Source organism: Lepidochelys kempii, chromosome 24 (genome assembly GCF_965140285.1).
Source record: "Lepidochelys kempii isolate rLepKem1 chromosome 24, rLepKem1.hap1, whole genome shotgun sequence".
In the NCBI taxonomy this organism is placed as follows: Eukaryota; Metazoa; Chordata; order Testudines; family Cheloniidae; genus Lepidochelys; species Lepidochelys kempii.
This window is the reverse complement of record NC_136403.1, coordinates 6,161,007-6,173,198: the sequence shown is the minus strand read 5'-3', so window position 1 is coordinate 6,173,198 and position 12,192 is coordinate 6,161,007. Positions and strand designations below refer to the sequence as shown.

Below are 12,192 nucleotides of genomic sequence, written 5' to 3'. Positions count from 1 at the left end.
CCCTTCTTCCTACCCTCTCCCCGATCCCGACTCTCCGGCTCTCCTCCACCTCTCCTTCCCTCCTTCCCCCCATCCCGACTCCTCTCCTCTACCTCCCCTTCCCCCCATCCCGAGTTCTCTCCTCCATCTCGCCTTCCTCCCTCCCCCCATCCCGAGTTCTCTCCTCCACCGCTCCTTCCTCCCTCCCCTCATCCCGAGTCTTCTCCTCTACCGCCCCTTCCTCCTTCCCCCCATCCCGAGTTCTCGCCTCCATCTCTCCTTCCCCCCGTCCCGAGTCCTCTCCTCCTTCTCTCCTTCCTCCATCCCGCCGTCCCGAGTCCTCTCCTCCACCGCTCCTTCCTCCTTCCCCACGTCCCGAGTCCTCTCCTCCACCGCTCCTTCCTCATCCCCCCATCCTGACTCCTCTCCTCCACCGCTTCTTCCTCCTTCCCCCCGTCCCGACTCCTCTCCTCCACCGCTCCTTCCTCCTTCCCCCCGTCCCGACTCCTCTCCTCCACCGCTCCTTCCTCCATCCCCCCTTCCCGACTCCTCTCCTCCACCGCTCCTTCCTCCTTCCCCCCGTCCCGACTCCTCTCCTCCACCGCTCCTTCCTCCTTCCTCCCATCCCGACTCCTCTCCTCCACCGCTCCTTCCTCCTTCCTCCCATCCCGACTCCTCTCCTCCACCGCTCCTTCCTCCTTCCCCCCGTCCCGACTCCTCTCCTCCACCGCTCCTTCCTCCATCCCCCCTTCCCGACTCCTCTCCTCCACCGCTCCTTCCTCCTTCCCCCCGTCCCGACTCCTCTCCTCCACCGCTCCTTCCTCCATCCCCCCTTCCCGACTCCTCTCCTCCACCGCTCCTTCCTCCTTCCTCCCATCCCGACTCCTCTCCTCCACCGCTCCTTCCTCCTTCCCCCCGTCCCGACTCCTCTCCTCCACCGCTCCTTCCTCCTTCCTCCCATCCTGACTCCTCTCCCCCCCCTCTCCTCCTGCCCCTGCCCCTCCCCCCGCTAGTATGGCCATGGTCGTGAACCCTTGGCAGGAGGAGATCCCCGGGGGCCCGCCCGGCGCCCAGCCCCCGCCGGGCCTGCCGTGCGCTCCGGAGCCCGGCGTGGCCCCTCCGCCGCCGGGCCCCCCGAAGGGCGCGGTGGCCGCGGGCGCGCCGGAGGCGGGGGAGAAGGGGGGCGCCCCGCCGAGCGTGGACTGCATGGTGTGCGGGGACAAGTCCAGCGGGAAGCACTACGGGCAGTTCACCTGCGAGGGCTGCAAGAGCTTCTTCAAGCGCTCGGTGCGCCGCAACCTCAGCTACACCTGCCGCAGCAACCGGGAGTGCCCCATCGACCAGCATCACCGCAACCAGTGCCAGTTCTGCCGCCTCAAGAAGTGCCTCAAGGTCGGCATGCGCCGGGAAGGTGAGCGCCCCCCGCCCGGCCCGGCCCGGCCCGGCTCGGCTCGGCTCGGCCCGGCCCTGGCCCCGCCGCTCCTTCGCTCTCCAGCCTCGCCTGGCTGCCTCGCCTTTCCTCCGGGGTCTCCCTGTCCGTGTCCCCTCCTCTCTGTCTCTTCCTGGGGTCCCTTGCGTCCCTCTGACCTCCCTGTCTTTCTCTCTGTGTGCTCTTCTCTCTGCCTCTGGGTTCCCTTTCTCCGTCTTCTCCTTCTTTCTGTTCTTCCCTCTCGCTTCTCTTTCTGTCTTTTTCTTTCTGGGTTCTCTTCTCTTCTCTCTGTCTCTTCCTGGGTTCCCTTCCCCCTCTCTGCTCTCCCTTTCTCCCTGTCTTTCTTCTCTTTCTTTTTGTTCTCTCTTTTCATCCCTTCTGTGTTTCTCTTTCATTTCTCTCTCTCTCTGTTATCTTGCTTTCTTTCCCCTGGTTTCTTTCGATGTTCCTTCCCTAGTCTCTCTCTCTCTCTGTGTTCTCTGGATCTCTCTCTCCTCTCTCTCTGTTCTTTCTTTCTTTCTCAGGAAGAGGAGTGACAGAGGGGAAAAAAGGAATGCAAAAGGGGAGAAAGAATGAAAGCTTTTCTTTCTCTGGTCATTCCTCTCTCTCATTCCGAAGACAGAGAAATGAAAAAGAGCAAGAAAATCTCTCTTTTTAAATTCTTTTTCTTTTATCTCTCCCCGTTCTCACTCTTGAATGTCTTCATGCCTTTCTTTTCTACGTCTCTACCATTTTCTCATTCATCCACTTTCTCTTTTCTCACTACTTTCCTTTTCCTTCTCTAAATCTTTCTTCCCTTCCGATTCCCTCCTCCTCTCTCTCCATCCCCTTTTCTATTTCCCTAAATGTCTCTCTCCCTCCCCTCTCTAATGACATCTCTCTTTTATTTCTTTCCCTCTATTTTCTCACTCTCTCCTATCCCATCCTTTCTCTGCTCTCTAGACAGGATGCCCACCTATGCGGAACTGTCTGATCAGCTTCCCCCTCACTGAAGGCAACAGGGTCATGTGTACCAGGCATCACCCTTCCACTTGACAGTCCTCCTTGCAGGAGCCCTGTGGTTCCCTATGTATTCTCTTCCTTCCTTCCTTGCAACCCTGCTATCTATCCCCCAAAGCCCTAGCCAGGGTTCTTCCTCTCTAGCTGCGAGTTTACAGTTGCTACGCTGCCGTCTTAGGGACTTGGTATGTTCTTAGTATCATTCCCATCCTAAATACTCCCCAGTGCCAAGAGAATTCCAGATACCATTTCTTAACAGGGATCCTGGTAAAGTGGAAACCCACAGGCTAGAAATGTGTCAGAATTGCTTTTGACGAGTTCTCAACTCATCTCTGTTTTATTTGCTGCCCCCCTGCATTTCAGACTGGTTTTCCTTCCTGTTCCATGTAGCTATTTTGTTTTTTAAATGAAGGGCAAACTTCAGATACCTGTTGCAGGGCAAATATCAGGGAACTTTCATTCAACTGAATTAAACATTGCACCAGCCTTTGGCTGAAATTTCTGATCTACACAAAATCAGATGGTTTGTCCTTTTTGCCAATCCCAAATTCATCAGCCTCCCCCTTAACATTCCTGCATACTGATTCCCCAGTGTTGTCTACTGTACTTCCCCATTTGGGCCTGAGAAAGTAAAGCCTGGATATTTGTTGATTGTTCTTTAGCAAGAGAAAAGCAGAATCCTTAAAAGGCTAAATTTCCCCAAGACCCTTTGCTTGTAGATTACAACAAAAGGATCATGGGAAATAACCCTAATTCATATTTAACTTGACTATCTGATCAGTGAAATTAATCCTTCGAACCAGTGAACCTTATAGTTTCTCTTGGGTTTTTAAATAGGGCTTGATTTAGAGAGAGTTTCTCTGCAGAGGTAGGAATTTTCACTGTGCCCATATTCATTTTATTTAGAACTAGGTAGGCAGTGAAAACCAGTAGGAATAGAAATATTCTTTTTTAAAAAATGCATCTGTATGTCTGTGATAGGAATAAAAAAAAAAGGGCCAAAGCTGATTACACTGAATTCACCATCCTTATATTAACCATTATCAGGGTTTAAAATTAAACTAGAATTTAGCAGTGATGCAACATGCATGGTTTCCTCACACAAATATATTGAGCGGAAACAACAACATACCTAGCATTCAGATAGCATCTTTCATCAGATCTCAAAGCCCTGGAGAAATTTTTTTATTAAGTTACACTCGCGCAAATGTAGGATTGCAGAAAGCATGCGACAGCATGGGAGTCTCTCAGTATAAGATACACGTATAACAATAATACTCAGTATGTATGGTAATTCCTTCATAATGCGAACTACCTTCTTTAACTAGTAACAATCAAGAATCCATACAACTTAAATAGGAATCACATTATTTTTGAACTTTGCACAAATGATCAGCATTTCAACCATACTATTAAAGACTTCTCTTGTACATTTAATTTTCTCAGTTAAGGAATGAGTTGGAAAAAGTGGTAAAGTTTCTCTCCCATGATGGGACATATTTAAGAAAACATCAAGGCAAATCCCTTCCCTCCCCACTCTCCAGAGTAAGATTTTTCTTTGAAAACTTTGCCCCCTCCCTTTCTGTGAACATGCCCAGTAATTTGGCTGCAATAATGCATTCATGGCATTTAATCTTCTTTTGGTGAGATGATTACTGCATATCTCCAATGGGTACTAGTAGCAGATCTTAGCAACTCTTGCTACTCTCGTTTGTTTATATATACTTATATATACACAAGAAAGCTGCTAATAAATTTATTCTGCATAAATGACCATTCAAATCATCAGCATAAAATCCTTATGATTTATCCCTGATCCAGCTGGGAGCTGGGATAGCTCAATCTATTTCCTTCCCTCCTTATTTTCTTTTCAGTTGTGTGTGTTAATTTCTTTATTAAGCCCTCTGTCAAATCTGGCGATTAATGCTTCTCAGATCATGGGCATGGCTTTGAGAAAAGGAAGTTAGAAAGGGGACAGTTTTACCTCTATTATTCCCTTTACTGAGGCCCTTATAATGCATTTGGGTGACATGGTGCTAGGCACCCGGCAAAACGCTATGTTGGAGAGTTTCACAGGGCAAAAGTTCTTGCAGTCTGGAGCCATATTCACACCCAGAAACCTCTGCCTTAAAAGTCATCTCTTTAAAATAAAATTGACGTTCTAGTGGTGGTTAGGCAGGGACCCCTGGGCTAATGCAAAAAGATGCCTGCTGTCCAAATGCACGCATCATACAGTGGTCAGATTCTCACTGGGTGTAAATTGGTCCAGCTAGGCTGAAATCAACATGTGCTGAGGATTTGACAAAGTCTTTTTTTCTTTTTCTTTTTTTTTTTGTAAATAGAGAGAGAAGCTGAGTCAGGTAACTTATTGAACTGCTGAGCTAAACATGACGTCTGTCATAACCCTACACAGCATTAGGTAGCATAATAAGAAAATTGTTGGCCTGTGTTCATTAACAAACATGTCTTTATAGCCCAAGGTGAGCTTAGATCACTACAATTCTGGTTGAGCGGACACTAAATTTTTTTAGTGGTTACTCAACATTTGAAACATCTATGTTGAGAGATTCAAAAGCATTTTTAAACAGCTCTCTTCTCTGTATTCCTTTTGATTTTTTAATATCCATTTTACTTGGAATTTTATACCAGGTAAATATTTACATTGTCAAGTAAGCTTCAACTATTAGGTGAACATAAACAAAGACATCTCTCTATCAAGATACATCTACTTATCTTTTTCTGATTATGTAATGCTACATTATATAATTTGTTCCATACCAATTTAAATTTGGGATAATTTTTTGATTCAAAGGATTTCAGGAGTTGTTTGAATGATTCCCTTGCTTCTATGCAGAACACACACATGCAGCTGAAATTATTGAGCGTAGGTTCAGAAATGATATTTTAATTCTTTGCCAGTTATTGTAGGCTGGGAATGATAGCTGGAGAAAGCCCACAAAACCCCACTCAAAAAACAAAAAATCAAATTTCCATCCAAATCCTTAAATGCAATTTACAAAAACTGGGCTCTACGGAACAATTCTGGAGTGTATTAATGAATTCCAAACATAGAATTCAAATTGTATCTTACAAGGGATGTTTCTTATTGCAGCCTTCTTCCTCAGATCAAGAATATTTAAGGGAAATTTAATTACAAATAGACTTGCATAAAGGTTTGGTAGCGAGTGATGACTTCATCTGGAAAGTCATTTAACTTTAAAAAGGGGCACATGGAAACAAATAGATTGAACAAGGGTATGGGAATGGTCCAGTATATGTGCTGATTTTCAGAACGTTACGTTTCATTTTTTTTTAGTTTCATCAGTATTATTTGATTGGGGTGAATTCACTCCGAATATAGTGGCACTGAGTGAACTTTCAATAGCTCTATTCCCCAATCCATTTCCCAGCAATAGAATAGTCTGAATTTTTGCTTTTCTGCCCCTCGCACTTGGCATTGGAAACGGGTCACGTTGCGTTCCCCGCAGATTAGGTCTTTTGTTAATTATTATAACGATTAGGAGAAATCCCCTTTCGCCATTTAAACACCTCTGTCACTTTTGGTGGGCAAACGGCTAGCAATCTATTAGCCATCTCACTGAAGTTTAACCGCCCAGTTTAAAGGATTTGCCACCAGGGTCATAAGGAAGGTTTGTTATTGTTAAATGCATTTCTAAAGCATCTGCCCTCACAGTATCTGGCTGATTTTACATGCTCACTAGGTACATTGCATTTATGCAATAATCTACCGCGGCGATAATCTACCAAATTTGGCCCAAAATAATGGAAATGTTTCTGTGATTTATTTATTTATTTGTTTGTTTGTTTAATTCCAGAGAGAATAGGAATTTTTTTTTTCTTTTTAACCAAGCAACCATTTCCTTGGCTTGCTGGCTTCCCCTTTGCAGCACTGTGCATCAGGGCCTGAAAGTGAAATTGACTAGAAACTAGTGACACTGGAGGTCACTGCCCCAAAAAAGTGAATTAGAATGTCACAATTCTCTCTGGCTTACAAATAATCGAGGGAGTAGAATTTTAAGAAGTGCCGGGCATCTATTGAGATGCACTGGTGGAAACCTGGATGGTTTAGGTAGGTTCCGAAATGGGAACTGAGCTCTTTCGAAAAGTTGGTCTGTAAAGCTGAGTAATATTAGGGAGGAGAGAGAGGGGGCATTTATTTTAAAAATAAGTTCGATTTTTTAAATTTGAGTGTCTGTGTAGCCCTTTGATTTTTTTCAAAGCCATTTGATTTTTTTTTAAATAAAACAGGAATTATTTTAGGCATAAAAAATCAGCAATTTTTTGGGTGGTCACCAGTATTTTGCTAACAATCACCAAAGATTAGAAACAATTCCCTCAGGGCCTAGGAAATACACGGCAGAGAAATCACCTCTTTTTCAGTTCTTAGATATCTCTTCTTTGTATTACTGCTATTACTAATTGCTGTATCCCCCTAAATTTACATGGTATTTCATGACAAAGAGAAAGGTGCCTTCCTTGTTTCTGATCAATAGACACAGAGCCATGTTTTGTTTTCTAAGCGAACTTCCGCACTCCCCATCTACTTACGTAGAGCTTCTGCCTAGATTCTGATCTGAGTTGCATTACTTGTGTAAATCCACTGCTGAACTCAACTCCTGATTTAGGCCGGTGTCATTTAGATCAGAATCTGCCCTTTTTTTTTTTTTTTTTCTCTTTCCCTGTGTGGAAGAAGCTGTCCACAAAATATTGCTCTCCATGGGACATGTATTTTCTCAGCCAGCGTGTTGATAACTGGGCTTACCCTTACTGCTGAGACACGGGTGGATTTTTAAACTGTTACTACTACAGCTGCAAACAAATCAATTATGAGACTCTTTGGTACTCGTGGAAGGTAGACGGTTCATGGAACTCTGATATATCCTGGTATTGCATGTCCCCGACCTCCCAGGAATGTTGTTAGGCTTAATTTGTTAATGTCTGTGAGGTCCTTTTAGGTGCAAGGTCTTATAGTAGATTTAGGCATCTCTTCAGCTGGTCTAAGCTGTCATGGTTCCACTCAGCTATCACAATTGATACCAGCGGCAGATCTGCGCCATAGTATAACAGTGTATGCGTTCTTCTTCTTCTTCTATGAAATCCCGAGACAGTGAGACTTTGGCAAGGGGAAGCAGCCTTCTAAACTGAGGGGCAGATTTTCAGCGGGTGTTTATTGTCATCACTCCATTGACTTCAATGCCAGCAGCGGTCAGCCTCTCTTTCTGGTGTTACATACTGACAATTTACATTGACTGACCATCGGGCCCCTGAGTGCCTAAACTTCCCTTGTCGCCCTGTTAGCTGGTTGGAAAAACCCAGTGCTAGGAATCCTTTCACGCGGCAAAGACAGCTATTGACCACAGGTCTCGGGCCCCTGAAATGCAAAGGCCACTCTCATTCACTTGAGCAACGTCATTGATTTGCATAGGACTGCTCGTGGAAGTAAGGGTTGGGAGATTGGGCCCCTTGTTTTTGAGGCAGCGGTGGTAGAGAAACCACTCACGTTTTCATTAAACAAAGCCCCTCTCTCCCCCTCCTGCATTACTCTCATGGCTTTATGGGGAAGCGTGCCTGGCACAACATGACTGGTCTGTACATGCTTAGAGCAAAAACCCGTTTACAGTGCCGCGGAAGGAAAGACACTGGTTGTTTTTAGTCAATTCCAATTCCATCTTGTCTCTCTCTCTCCAGTTCTGTCTCTTGTCTATCCAATGAAACCTGTATCCTCCCCAATTTCTAAGATCCCCAGTGCCTCAGCGACTAGTATCTAATGAATTGTAGTTGCTCTCTGCTACGGAAGAGTTTTCGGACGTGTATATATCATTTTTGGTACATAAAAAAAGAACAAATCCTTTCTATTTTTTCCACCTAACTTCACAGCATTTGGTGCAACAGCTCGCTGGACCCTCAGCCTGCGCTGTAGTTCACGGCAGGAGCTTTAGGCTTTGACCCGAAAAGGATTCAAATACAGAAGCGGTCAAGTTAGTCCGTTCCCTCGCAATCCCGAGGACTGAGCTGGGGAAAAGGTTTTGCTTCCTGGCTTTGTGAACGTGGATGGGTTAATTCTCCTTTCCATGCCTCGGTTTTCCCCATGACAACCCCACGGGGGTTAGTGTTTGTAAAGGGCTTGGAGATCCTCAGAGGGAGGGTGGTCATTGGGAGAAGAGTTGTTATTACGTGTGTTATGGTAGCACCTGAAGGCTGTACATGAGATCAGGGCCTGATGGCGCTGGGTGTTGTTGAAGAGAATCCTTGTTCCAAAGGATTTACAGGCTAAGTAGACCGGATAAACAAAGGCGTGGAGGGGAAACTGAGGCACAGAGACGGGACATGACTACTTGACTTGCATCACGCAGCACGCTGGTGCTAGAACTGGGATGAGAGCCCTTATCGAGACCTCGCTGAGTCACAATCCACTGGACGATGCAAGGGTCTGATTCTGCCCTCCTTAGGAGGGCATAGTGCCAATGGGTTGTTCAGGGAGACTTGTCCAAATCAGGCCTGTGAGGCTGCGTCTTTCACCAATGGCGTGCCCTCGGTGTGTGCATTCTCGGGCTAAAACGATTAGGCGGTGATTTTCTACCAGTATAATCGTTCCAATGCAATCCCTAGTGGAGATCAGTACCAAGGTGCCTTATACCAGTGTGGTCTATGCCCCATCCCTTATGGAGGTATGCCAGTATAATCGTGTCCATATTACAAGGGCTTCGTATGGGGCTAGCTATTCCGTGTTCAGATAATCCCATATTCTGGTATAAGAGTGGGATTTTTCAGTTCAGTTTAACCCCCCGTCCCAAGGGATGTGAACTAAACCAAAACAAGGCCTTCAGATACTGGAGGAAAAGTTCTCATCTGCTTTAGGCCAGGGCTAATCTAGGAACACTAGAGTATACTAGACGGGCAAAGCCCTCCTAGTGTGGACCAGCAAAACAGTATCTCTTAGTCCGAGCGAAACAAGTGATACTGGTAAAAACTCATCATTGCTACGCCAGCGGCTTGTGCCAGCTTGGGTCTGTTGGTCAGGGATCACACCTCTCTGACTGACAGAGCTATGCTGGAAGAAGTCTGTAGCCTAGACCTGACCTGAGGTTATCCTGAAAAAACTTTCCCATGAAGACAACACTTTTGAGTAAGTGAAAACCAGGTCCACCCATTCTGCCCCGGTTGCTTTTTCTATCCACTTAGCGCTTGGTGTAATGATAGCACAAGGGCGGGGGCCCAACAGAAAAGCTACTTTTTTGGTGTTTTCCACCAGTCTAAAACCAGCTTCCAGCTTTTCAGGCCCTTACTGGGTTTGGACGTTTGTTGCTGGGATGCGGAGCAGGCTGGCCGAGAGCAAGAAAAATCCCCCATCTCCTTTACTTGCCCCTAGAGCTGCACGACCAAATCAGTTTCTTTTGAATACAAAAATCTAAACTATGGGTGCTAAAGTCAAATGGCTCCCTCTAAACTCCTCCCTAGTTCTAAACACCATCTCTGCCAAGTCACGGAAACAAATTCCCTTCCCCACCCCCATTTTTCTGATGGTTTGCATGATCATTTGCTAAATAAATTGCAAGCTGATCGGTTCCTCTGTCAGCAGCAGCAGGGGCTTTGTCCCATATTCCCCCCCACCCCTTTTCACACATACATAAACACCTCCCTCTAGGAATTTCACAAATACATTATTACCCGCACTCCAAATCCCAGATCCACAGAGTCAAGATTCTCCTGCACCTTCTGCGGCTGTACACCCCAAAGCAAAGTGGGCATGAGAATCAACCAGTGTCAGCTGACGGTGGCCTCGAAAGTTTTCCGTGATCCAAGTCCTGGGTTCTATCTTTTCTGTTAAATCTAGGGCTGGCGGAAACCTTCCCCAACCCCTCCAAAATGCAGGTGCAGGTTGACCAAAACGCAGGTGCAGGTTGACCAAAACGTTGCGTAAATTCGTCTCACGTTTGTCCAATTCTTTTGGCCGAAAAACAAAGAAAAAAAATCGAAAAGTTTCATTTTGATGCTTTTGAAATGAAATGTTTCAATTTGAAGTGACTTTTTGTTTTGAAATTTACTTTTCAATTTGACCCAAAATTCCTTTCAGAATGGCCAGTGAACCAATCTCTCAATTATTCTCACAGCTCTTTTAATTAATACACCAAAAAATGGAAGAATCTATTGACCCCCACCTTTCCAATATGCCTAGCAATGGAGAGTGGAAAAACACCTCGGTTTTATCCTGGCAGATCAGAGCAGGTCTTGGCTTTCAGACAGCATTCCAAACGAGACATGAGCGAACTTCATCAATTTGATCCTGGACCAGAGGGCAAAAAAAACATCTGGGTCAGAGTCTCATCTAGTTTAATGGAGTTCCTTTGAGCCATGCTGATTTACACCAGCTGAGGATCTGGCCCTTGTCCACCAGACTGGGGCTATTTGATGCTCAGTGGAAGAAGGACAAACATTTGTTTTGTGATAAGCCTGGCGGGTGGATAAGTCAGGGAGGGAAACCCTCCGCATATTCTCAAAGGTGCAACACGTCCAGGCATCCCCGGCCAGCGCGATTGGGGTAAAACGTGTTGTTTGTTCTTTGGGGAACAGCGGAACAAACACAACAATTGTTTTGGCCAAAGAAACAACCCAGGATTGAAGTGTCCTTGTTACAGCAACCCTGCTCGATATGGTGGGATGTCACATTTGCAGTTCTTGCATGGGGGCTCCATCAGAGCCAGGTGCTACCTAAGGACCAGCTCTTCACAACAGCTTAGCTCCCATATAGCCACCAAAATAATCCAGAGAGCCCAGCACCGCAAATGTTGCATTCTTTGGAAAATCTGGCCTTTACTGAGTTGCCTAAATAGCAGTCAAGGTCTTTGAAAAACTGAGCCACATGTGAACCTTAGGGAAGATGTCTGAGCTAATTGTTAGAGCAGGGAGTGGGGGTCAGGACACCTGGCTTCTGTTCCCAGCTCTGGAAGGAGACTGGAGCCTAGTGGTTAGAGTCAGGACTCCTGGGTTCTATTCTGAGTGCTACCACAGATATGCTACGCAACTGGCTGCAAGTTATTTCCTCTCGGTGCTTCAGTTTACCTGCTTGTGCAATGGGTAGACAGCTCCCTGCCTTGTGGAATGGTGTAGGAAGGCGGCATTTGTATTTAGGGGACGCTTTGGGTGCGTCGGAGGAAAGGTGCTAGCAGAGATTGTTCTAGAGAGCGACTGTACGACGCTAGAGTGCGGGTTAAACCTTACGGCAGGCAATAGATACTGGTTGTTTAGGGGGGGAAAAAGAGGCTGAATTTCCCCATCCCAGCTGTTTTGGCTCTCAGGTCCCCAGGAACCCCTTTCAGTCGTTCCTTTCCGGCAGGATAGATTAGCTAACCCAGCTTTGCAAAATATTCTCTGCGCCTACTCACCGAGGCAGGTGGGTCAGGAGCTAGTTTTTTGACAAGTTAGCAAAGTCTCACTAATTTTTCCATCACTGGTGGGAAGGTGGATGAGCAGATCTTGTGTCTGCGCTGGTAGGGTGATTTTTTTTTTTTTTTTTTTTATTTGCAAGGCTGAGCTCATTGAACCAGTCTCTCTGCTCCCATATGCTAATAAGAAGGGCAGATGCACAAAACAGCCATGCACCCACTGTTATAGCTGCCTGCCCTGCTATCCATTGCATAGGGACATTTCACAGGCGTGCATGTGTGATGGTTTCCCTCTTGGCCAATGCACTGGGGATCAAACTGGGGACCTTCTACACAGCTAAAACCAGGAGCTGCGGCAGCTCAAGCTAAAACTCCACGGCA

At 46.2% G+C, this 12,192-nt stretch overlaps 1 protein-coding gene across 1 annotated transcript in view; it reads left to right on the top strand.

Annotated features, from left to right (window-relative positions):
• Nucleotides 1-990: 990 nt before the first annotated feature.
• Nucleotides 991-12,192, top strand: part of LOC140902546 (nuclear receptor subfamily 2 group F member 5) — a 31,864-nt gene continuing 20,662 nt past the window's right edge. The window contains exon 1 of the mRNA XM_073322722.2: nt 991-1,390. Coding sequence (XP_073178823.1) covers nt 994-1,390 — 397 coding nt within the window. The 5' untranslated portion in view covers nt 991-993. The remainder of the gene's footprint in view (nt 1,391-12,192) is intronic.